This window comes from Triticum dicoccoides, chromosome 7B (assembly GCF_002162155.2).
Source record: "Triticum dicoccoides isolate Atlit2015 ecotype Zavitan chromosome 7B, WEW_v2.0, whole genome shotgun sequence".
Lineage (NCBI taxonomy): Eukaryota > Viridiplantae > Streptophyta > Magnoliopsida > Poales > Poaceae > Triticum > Triticum dicoccoides.
This window is the reverse complement of record NC_041393.1, coordinates 130,420,047-130,430,370: the sequence shown is the minus strand read 5'-3', so window position 1 is coordinate 130,430,370 and position 10,324 is coordinate 130,420,047. Positions and strand designations below refer to the sequence as shown.

At 49.1% G+C, this 10,324-nt stretch overlaps 1 protein-coding gene across 2 annotated transcripts in view; it reads right to left on the bottom strand.

Annotated features, from left to right (window-relative positions):
- Positions 1-10,300, bottom strand: part of LOC119340724 (pyruvate dehydrogenase E1 component subunit alpha-2, mitochondrial-like) — a 20,403-nt gene extending 10,103 nt beyond the window's left edge. Inside the window, exons 1-8 of one of the 2 annotated variants that reach the window (XM_037612647.1) lie at positions 9,490-10,300; positions 9,322-9,401; positions 9,067-9,144; positions 8,493-8,588; positions 8,333-8,404; positions 8,129-8,182; positions 7,967-8,032; positions 7,652-7,745 (exon numbers count right to left, since the gene is read on the bottom strand). In XM_037612647.1, the coding sequence (XP_037468544.1) occupies positions 7,701-7,745; positions 7,967-8,032; positions 8,129-8,182; positions 8,333-8,404; positions 8,493-8,588; positions 9,067-9,144; positions 9,322-9,401; positions 9,490-10,183 (1,185 nt within the window). In that variant the 5' untranslated portion in view covers positions 10,184-10,300 and the 3' untranslated portion in view covers positions 7,652-7,700. Of the gene's footprint in view, positions 1-7,462; positions 7,746-7,966; positions 8,033-8,128; positions 8,183-8,332; positions 8,405-8,492; positions 8,589-9,066; positions 9,145-9,321; positions 9,402-9,489 lie in introns of those variants that run through there. The other variant, XM_037612645.1, reaches the window with a different exon arrangement.
- Between the last annotated feature and the right edge of the window lie 24 nt (positions 10,301-10,324).

Genomic DNA, 10,324 nt, shown 5'->3' with positions numbered 1-10,324 from the left:
TCACCACTCGGTAGGATTTTTAACACTTAGGCAAGTACTGGACTGCAGCTAAGCCTCCGAGTGAGAGATTGGCTCACCATTCGGTAGGATTTTCCAAACTTAGGCGAGTACTTGGACTGCAGCTAAGCCCCCGAGTGGGAGGATCGCTCACCACTCGATAGAATTTTTCAAACTTAGGCGAGTACTTGGACTGCAGCTAAGCCCCCGAGTGGGAGGATCGCTCACCACTCGGTAGAATTTTTTACACTTAGGCGAGTACTGGACTGCAGCTAAGCCTCCGAGTGAGAGACTGGCTCACCACTCTATAGAATTTTTCAAACTTAGGCGAAACGGATTTGCAGCTAAGCCCCCAAGTGGGAGACTGGCTGGTCACTCGGTAGGATTTTTCTTTTCAACTTAGGCGAAATGGATTCGCAGCTAAGGCACCCACTGGGGAATTTAGAACATATAAAAAATGAACAACAATCATTTGGAAGACTGTAAGATTATGTCTTTGATAAAAAAAGTATTTCTTATTACATCTCAACAGTCCGAATGCTTAAGAGTAAAAGGGATGGAGCAGCTCCGCACTCCAAGCGCGTGGCTTGTCTTTATCATGTTCGACATTGAAAAGACGATATGCTCCGTTGTGGAGCACTCTGGTGACGACGAAGGGGCCTTCCCAAGTAGGAGCGAGCTGGTGTGGTTTCTGCTGGTCCACTCGAAGAACCAAGTCTCCCTCCTTAAATGCTTGACCCCTTACGTTTCTCGCATGGAATCGACGCAGGTCTTGTTGATAAATAGTCGACCGAATCAATGCCATTTCTCTTTCCTCTTCCAGAAGATCAACTGTGTCTTGCCGAGCCTATTCTGCTTCTTCTTCTGAGAAAAGTTCGACTCGAGGTGCATTGCGAAGTAAATCACTCGGGAGCACAGCTTCAGCTCCATAGACCAAGAAGAATGAAGTCCGTCAAGTCGACCTATTGGGAGTGGTCCTCAATCCCCAAAGTACTGATGGAAGTTCGTCGACTCAGGCCCCTGCTGCATGCTTGAGGTCATGCATCAACCGGGGTTTTAGTCCTTTGAGAATCAATCCATTTTCTCTTTCAGTCTGTCCATTTGACTGAGGATGGGCGACTGAAGCGTAGTCGACCCTCCTGCCTTGTGAAGCGCAGAAAGCTATGAATTCATCAGAATCGAAGTTCGATCCATTATCAGTGATAATGCTGTGCTTAACACCATATCTGAATGTCAACTCTCTGATGAAACTTACAGCTGTACTTGCTTCAAGGTTTTTAATGGGCTTGGCTTCAATCCATTTGGTAAACTTGTCAACTGCCACCAGCACATGGGTGAATCCACTCCTGCCAGTCCTCAGAGGTCCAACCATATCCAATCCCCAAACAGCGAAAGGCTAGACGAGTGGAATGGTCTTCAGAGCTGACGCAGACTTATGGGACATGTTGGAGTAAAACTGACAGCCTTCACATTTGTCTACTATTTCTTTCGCCATCTCGTTGGCATGTGGCCAATAAAATCTGGCTCGGTATGCTTTGGCCACGATGGTTCGAGAGGACGCATAGTCACCACAGGTCCCCGAGTGAATATCATTGAGGATCATTCGGCCTTCTTCTGGCGTGATGCATTTCTGGCAGACTCCAGTTACACTTTCTCTGAACAACTGACCTTTAATCATAGTAAAGGCTATAGATCATCGGACGATCTGTCGAGCCTCTTCTTCATCCTCTGGAAGTTCTTTCCTAAGAATGTATGCAATGTATGGTATTGTCCAGTCGGGAGTGACGACCAAAACCTCCATGACTAAGTCGACCACGGCTGGGATTTCGACTTTAGTCGGATCTGTGGCACTCTTAGGTTGTGGGGGCTCTTTAGTGAAAGGATCTTCCTGAACTGAAGGTGAATGAATATGCTCCAAAAACACATTGCTGGGAATGGTCTCTCTCTTAGATCCTATCTTTGCCAATTCATCTGCAGCTTGATTTTTCAGTCGGGGTATATGGTGAAACTCCAACCCTTCAAACTTCTTTTCCAGCTTTTTTACCGCGTTGCAATAACCAGTCATGGCTGGGATCCTAACATCCCACTCTTTCATCACTTGATTAACCACCAAATCCGAGTCACCGTAGACCATAAGGCGACGGACGCCGAGTGAAATGTCCATACGCAACCCGTATAGAAGTGCTTCATATTCGGCTTCATTGTTGGAGGAATCAAAATGAATCTGGAGAACATAGCTAAGCTTGTCCACACGGGGGGATACCAATACTACCCCAGCACCGGAACCATTCAGCATCTTGGAGCTATCAAAGAACATGGTCCAATGCTACGAGTGAACTTGAGTCGGCAGTTGTTGCTCAATCCACTCGGCGAGGAAATCTGTGATTGCTTGGGACTTGATAGCCTTCTTTGCCTCAAACTTGATATCCAATGGAAGGACTTCAATCACCCATTTTGCCACTCGGCCAGTTGTATCTCTTGCATCTCTGTTGTTCAGGATTTTAGATAATGGTGTGTCGCTCATGACTGTAATGGAATGATCAAAGAAATAGTGTGCAACCTTCTTCATGGTCATGTAGATTCCATATACAAGCTTCTGATAATGGGGATATCTCTACTTGGATGGAGTCAAAACTTCAGAGAGATAATACACTGGGCGTTGAACTTTGTAAGCTTTTCCTTCTTCCTTCCGCTCGACCGTGAGTACTGTACTGACAACCTGTCCAGTGGCTGCAATATAAACAGTAAAGGCTCTTTGCTGATTGGCGTAACAAGCAACGGCTGGGTGGAAAGCAGTGTTTTGAGCTCTGCAAACGCTGCGTCAAGCTTCATCAGTCCACTCGAACTTATCAGATTTCTTCATCAATCGGTAAAGAGGTAAGGCCTTTTCACCGAGACGAGAAATAAATCGACTCAAGATGACCAAACAACCAGTAAGCTTCTGAACGTCATGCACACGCATAGGGCGTTTCATTCAGAGGATGGTATCGACTTTTTTGGATTTGCATCGATCCCTTGTTCAGAAACGAGGAAACGGAGTAATTTTTCACCTGGGACTCCGAATGTGCACTTTGACGGATTAAGCTTGATATCATACCTTCTCAGGTTGGCAAAGGTTTCTGCGAGGTTGGTCAGCAGGTCGGAACCTTTACGTGACTTGACCACAATGTCATCCATGTATGCTTCCACATTCCGACTGATTTGAGTGAGCAGGCACTTCTGAATCATCCTCATAATGTGGCGCCGACATTTTTAAGACCAAATGGCATGGTGACATAGCAAAAGCACCCGAATGGGGTGATGAAAGCTGTTTTTATTTCATCGGGACCATACAGTCAGATCTGATGATAGTCGAGTCAACAATCTGATCAATGCGGGGGAAAGGGAAATGATCTTTCGGACAGGCCCGATTGATATGTTTGAAATCGATGCACATACGAAGTTAATTGTCTTTTTTAGGGACCATGACCACATTGGCAAGCCACTCAGAGTGATAGATCTCTCGGATGAACTCTGCTGCTAAGAGCTAAGCCACTTCCTCGCCAATTGCCTTTCTCTTCTGGACGGCGGACCGCCGAAGATGCTCTTTGACAGGTTTTACCTTGGGATCGACGCGCAAACGGTGCTCAGCCAGTTCTCTCGGTACACCCGGCATGTCGGAAGGTTTCCATGCGAAGATGTCCCAGTTCTCACGGAGGAACTGGATGAACGCTTCTTCCTATTTGCTGTCGAGCGTCGTTGAGATATGAGTCAGTGCAGCATTGGGATCGGTCGGGTGAATATGAATCGGCTTCATTTCCCTAGATGACTGAAATGCAGAATCTGTGGCAGGTTTCTTAGCTCCGAGCAAATCACTTGGGTCTGCATTCTTCTGATATTCTTGAAATTTAATTGCTGCCATTTGTGCATTGGAAATTTTGGAACCCTTCTGGAAGCATTCCTCTGCTTTCTGCCGATTGCCAGTGACTGTTATTACACCTCCGGGGCCAGGCATCTTCAGCTTGAGGTACACGTAACATGGTCGAGCCATAAAACGAGCATAGGCAGGCCTATCCAGAATGGCATGATAAGCACTCTGGAAATCCACAACTTCAAATGTCAACTTTTTCTTACAGTAATTCTTAGAATCACCGAAAACCACTTCAAGGGTGATCTGCCCGAGTGATTCGGCTTTCTTTCCAGGGATAACGCCATGAAAACTCATATTGCTCTCGCGAAGTTTGGACATCGGAATGCCCATCCCCTTTAAGGTTTCAGCATAAAGGATATTCAGGCCGCTACCACCATCCATTAGTACTTTGGTCAGTCGAGTGCCTTCGACCATTTGGTCGACCACCAACGCTTGCCTCCCAGGGGTGGCTATACGCGCCGGGTGATCAGACTGGTCAAATGTGATGGCTGTTTGTGACCATTTCAGATATGTGGTCGAGCAACCATATTTACTTCTCTGTTGATGACTTTCAATCGACTTTTGCTCTCAACATCAGCAAAAATCATCAGGGTAGAATTGACTTTGGGATAACCATTGTCTTCTTCTTCATCCTCGTCTTTGTCCGACTCTCTTTCCTTCTCACTAGGTTGTTTCTCTCGAAACTGTTGGATCAGGAGTCGACATTGACGAGTGGTGTGTTTAGGGTAAATCAGATTACCCTCTTCATCCTTCTTCATATGAATGTGATATGGTAAATCCAGCACATCATTTCCTGCTTGATCTTTTACCTTCTTAGGGGTCCAGGGTCCCTTAAGTTTTCCTTTAAATTTTCCTTGACTCACTACCGCAATTTCGCCGGGTGCTGCAGACTCGGCCTTACGCTTCTGTTTCTGATTGGAATTACCCCCGCCGGCGTCTTGACCGACTGGTTTACCCTTTCCGCTGCGGAGTCAATCCTCTTCTTCCCCGTTAGCATACCGGGTGGCTATTTCCATCATCTGAGTCAGAGTCATATCTCCAGTCCGACCGAACTTCAGGACCAGCTCTCTATATTTAACGCCTTCCTTGAAGGCACACACTGCTTGACGCTCAAATACATTTTCCACTGTGTGGTGTAAAGTGGTCCACCTCTGAGTGAAATCTCTTAGAGTCTCACTCGGTTTTTGCACACAGTGCTACAACTCCGTCAACTCTGCTGGCCGCTTACAAGTGCCCTCAAAAGTTCCAACGAACACTCGAGCAAGCTCTTCCCAACTGTATATACTGCCTGGGGCTAGCTAACCGAGTCAACCACGCTCTGGCTGACCCTTCCAACATCAGAGAAAGATGCTTCATTGCCACTTCATCATTTCCGCCACCGATCTGCACAGCCATTCGATAATCCTCAAGCCAAGTCTCGGGCTTGGACTCTCCAGTGAACTTGCTGACTCCAGTCGTCAACCTGAAGTTGGGGGGAATCACTTCAGCCCTGATGGCCCTACTGAAACACTCTGGACCCGAAACGTGAACTCTGCTGCCAGTCGGACGATCCCTGCCAAGGTCTTCCCTATGCGCTCTGTTCCGGTCGACTAGACCTCGAACGAGGATAGATCTTCCATCAAAGCCTGGCTCTCTTGGGTCGACTGGTGCTCTGTGCTCGCCACTGTGACGACGCCTATCATCGTACTGCCGAGGCACATAAGATGCACTCCTCGGAGGAGGCGTAGGCACTTGACGACGATTGTCACAGTCGAGTCGGTGATCATATTGCTCCCAGCCTTCACGCCGCAGGGGCGATCTTGGACTGTGGGCCGACTGAACAATATCCGCCACCATGGATCTGCTATGAATCCTATTCTGCGACTGAGACAGTGCTACGTTCTGTTCACCCGCTGTCCGGAGTAAGGCCCGGATCTGCATCAGACCCCTGCCAGCTTCTGACTGGGAAGGTTGAATGGACTCTGCTATTCGGGCCGTAGCTGTGAGATTCTGAATCGGAGTGCGGTATACCTTAGGTGGAGGCGGGAAAAGCTGTCGTCGACTGGACTCAGGGATCCGCTCCCGAGCACGCTCGTTGAGTGCGCGCTGGAGGTTCCCCAGTCGAGTGTGCTTAGCCAAATTAGCCAAGCGCACCTCTTCTAAGACCCGAGCCTCGGGGGTTTCTCCAACGATGGGCGTGTGGAGTGCATCCATGTTGCCGCCGAAGTTTTTTCCTCTGCTACGAAGAGAGGGGTTCAGGATGGTACTCCTCGTGGACGCGTGACGGATCACCGCCACCATCTCCGCCGTCATCACGGCGGAAACCAGGCGGACTACGTGGTCCGTCGACCATCAAGACTTCAGCCGCAGGGTCACTGCTATCGCACTCTGATGCGGTCTCGACAGAGCCAGTCGACAGATCGAACAGGTCGTGGAGAGTTTTGTCGGGCTCGATTGTCGTGACTTGATGGGTGGCCGAATGTCAAGCCACAGCGTGTTTCACCCAACGCTGAAGCCGCGATCGACCGGATCGCTTGCGGCGGCGAACAGCAGGGAGAGAAGACATCATCGGAGCCGACCGATACTGGGTCGACGGCTGCCGGAGAAGAACGCCACGTACGCACGCGCGAAAGTGCGTCGCCCCTCGGACGGGGAGCGCCTCTACGTCCAGGGGAGCTTCCTGAAGCCAAGCGGAATCGTCGGCGATGAAAACGAGCGCGCCGAGACGGATCTCGCGGCCTTCAGCCAATCCACCGCCAGAAACCATGATGATGGGGATCGAAAAAATTGCAACTTCATTAACAAGCCGCTAAGACACATGCCCCATGGTGGGCGCCAACTGTCGTGGTTCTAAAGTTGACAGTAGAAAGGCGGGTAGGTATGGAGAGGCAAGATCTCAGCTATGGTGAAGGTGTACACACGGGATTTACGAGTTCAGGCCCTTCGCGGAGGAAGTAATAGCCCTACGTCTCGATGCCCGGAGGCGGTCGATTGGATTATATGTGTGATGTTACAGGGGGTGCGAACCCTTGTCCCAGAGGAGGGGGTGGCTTATATAGAGTGCGTCAGGACCCCAGCCATCCTCCATTACAAGGGGCTTAATGTACATAAAGTAGAGGCGTTACTGATAACGCCAGTCATAAGTGTTATTAATGACCTTAAAGACTACGGAGTGAATGTCCGACCGTTGCAGTGTTGAGTGACTCCTGGTCTTCGGTAGGTCGAGTGATTCCTCATATGGTCGAGTGACAATAGGTAGGAATCATCTTCCGAGTGGATATGGTTGGTCGAGTGGATTGCACTCGACACCTTTGATTGGGGGTTCTTCGTTGCCTCTTGAACTTCTTGTCTTTTAAGGTAGTGACCTTGGGTGGAGCTCCTAGGCTAGGCCTGTGATCCTACCCTAGGTCTATATCCTCATCAGGTAGTACAAATCAACTGCATCTTGCAAAGTACTCCCTCCGTCCCAAAATTCTTGTCTTAGATTCCTACCTGTTGGCACAGAGGGAGTAACTCATTTCGTTGTCGATCATCAGATTTGCATGATCTGTTAATCGACAGAATGCCTTAGGCAGATGACACACAAAAAATTAAGCTGCATAGCCCAATTGAGATCCACAACGGACTGGGAAATGACTAGCGCAATGCGGTACAGAGTCCGAATGGTCATGCGTCTCTATATACAGACTTATTTAGGGACAGAAACGTCCACAATACAGCTAACTACGAATTCCTTGGACTCTATTATGTCTCCCCAGCACGTACCATACACCAGGCGAACAGTCTGACAGAGCCAAGCTTCTCGTTTGGCAGCCTATGGAAGGACGGTTCTCACCACCTTCCTGTCCACCCCAAAAGACTGCATCAAGGCGAAGAGATGATTAGTTTAAGATGCATCATCCTATCCAGTTCAGAAGGTTACTTGAAGCTAAATTGGAACTGTCAAGTCTACTCCATTGTCAAATGAGCTATGATCTCAGTAAGGCACTTGTAATAAGAGTGTGATTTTCACATTTTGAAAATGCGATATACGTGAATCGGTTATATGCACACATGAAAAATAGATTGGCATCTGCTTACCTCCAGACCGCAGTCATTGACATATACATTCTTGAACAGTTCGGATGTATCCGGCATTGGGCTTTCCTGCAGGTATTGAATTGTTCAAGGCACTCATGAGCACACTTATTTCAAGAAAACATGGAAAGCCTTTTTAAGGAATCTAGCAGCTGCCTTTCATACCTTTGCTTTGGCAATTGCAGTGTCAACTTCCTTCCTGATTTCCTTCTCCATGTCCTAGAGGAAAGAATAGATTGTCACAGTGAAAAAAGAGCATGCAGCTACTTAAGATTTTCTGCATTGTGCAATCCACCAAAACAGATACTATGAGATATCATTCTAGGTCATATGCTTTCTGATACTTAATTTTCTAGTTACAATGCATACCTTGAGCTCCTGGGCTGTTGCCAAGTCATGGGTCAATAATAGCTTTCTGACCCGCTCAATCGGATCACGCTCCTGTTATATCATGACAAACAACTAAGCTCAGAAGGTCAATCTTTGGTAGAACACAAAATTCAAGCAGAGAGTTAACAGCCATCTTGACCTGTCTTATTCCTGCAATCTCATCTCTAGTGCGGTAAGTGCTGCCTGGATCTGACATAGAGTGTCCATGGTATCTATATGTGTCCATCTCAAGAATCTAAAACACCATGAGAATACACATGAACATTGAACCCATGAGCTATCTTAAAAATATAATCTGTAGGGAAAAAAATATTACTACAACCTTTGACATTCAATGTGTGTAACTGATCAATGGCTAACTGAGAAATGATTTTAGAAAATTCCAGAAAAACATTTAGAGAACTGATACTAACAATTCATCCTAACTCAGAAAATCATGTATAAACACTCAGAAAAATGACACATATTTGTTTATGCCACGATCATGCATGTTAATCACTCTGTTTAACACGTTTAGGCAAAAGAATGAGAATAGCCTTTCTATTTAATTATTGCAGTTAAGGAAATGCTATATTTAGGCCATGTAGAAGTTGTGCCTAAACCTGGGTGCATTGCACCCTGGATGAACAGTACATTTGAAATTAATACTAGCAAACTACATACATGCACATAATCTAGAAGATAGAAATTGTCCAAGTCTCCTGAATACTTACAATCGGTCCATTTTCCAGAACATGTTCTTTTGCAAATTTACAAGCCTGCTTCACTGCAAGAAAATCCATACCATCAACCTGCATCAAACACAATTATATCACAGCATTACCAAGATATGAACTACTTAAAATGAAACACAAACACCACGGACCACGACCAACTTTCAGCTTCAGAATTTTTATCAGAAGCAGGGCACTTCCGACTCTGCCTTCAACCCTCCGATAAACCAAACCGACCAGAATTCGAGTCTGTACCTTCAATCCGGGCACATAGTCCCCGCGCTTGTAGTACGCGGGGCTCTTGGAGGCCTTCCACTCGGCTGTCCCCATCCCATCTGAACAAATCCAACAGTTAATTATAACTGGAAACTGCAGTAAAGACGAACACTCTGAAGAATCTGAAGAGTCTGAAGAAGAACTGACAGTGGTTGTTCTCGCAGACGAGTATGACGGGCAGCTTCCAGAGCGCGGCCATGTTGAGCGCCTCGAAGAGCTGGCCCTGGTTGGCGGCGCCGTCGCCGTAGAGGTCGAAGGTGACGGTGCCCTCCTTCCGGTACCTCTGCGCGAAGGCGAGGCCGCAGCCGAGGGGCACCTGCGCGCCGACGATGCCGTGCCCGCCGTAGAAGTTGGCGTCCTTCTTGTAGAAGTGCATGGAGCCGCCCTTGCCCCTGGAGCAGCCGTCGACGCGGCCCATGAGCTCGGCGAATGCGGCGACGAGGCCCCCGCCGCGCGCGAGGTACAGGCAGTGGTCGCGGTAGGCGGTGATGATGGCGTCGCGGCGGGTGATGGCGGCCTCCATGCCCACGGCGACCGCCTCCTGGCCGTCGTAGAGGTGGCAGAAGCCCCGGATGAGCTTGGCCTTGTAGAGCGAGTCGGCGGCGATCTCCGCGCGCCGCATGAGCGCCATGTCGCGGAAGGCCGCGGCGAGCTCCCGCGGCGTGGTGGTCACCTCGCGCGACGGCGGGTCCACGACGTGGGACGTGAAGGGGATCGAGGTCTCCACGGTGAGCGGCTCCGTGGAGTCGGAGACCCCGCGGGCGAGCGTCGGCGGCAGGAGGCGAGGGGGCACGCGCTGGGAGGCCGCCGGGCTGAGGCGGCGGAGGATCGCCGCGGGCATGGCGGGGTTGCTCTGCTCGCCCTCGCCGGGTTCAGGGGAATCTGCGGGATTCTGTGACAGGAGAGGACACAGGAGCGCTAGGCGGGCTGGAGGGGACGGGAGCGGAGTGGAGCGGTCGCCGAGTTGGTTGGGGAGGCGTGG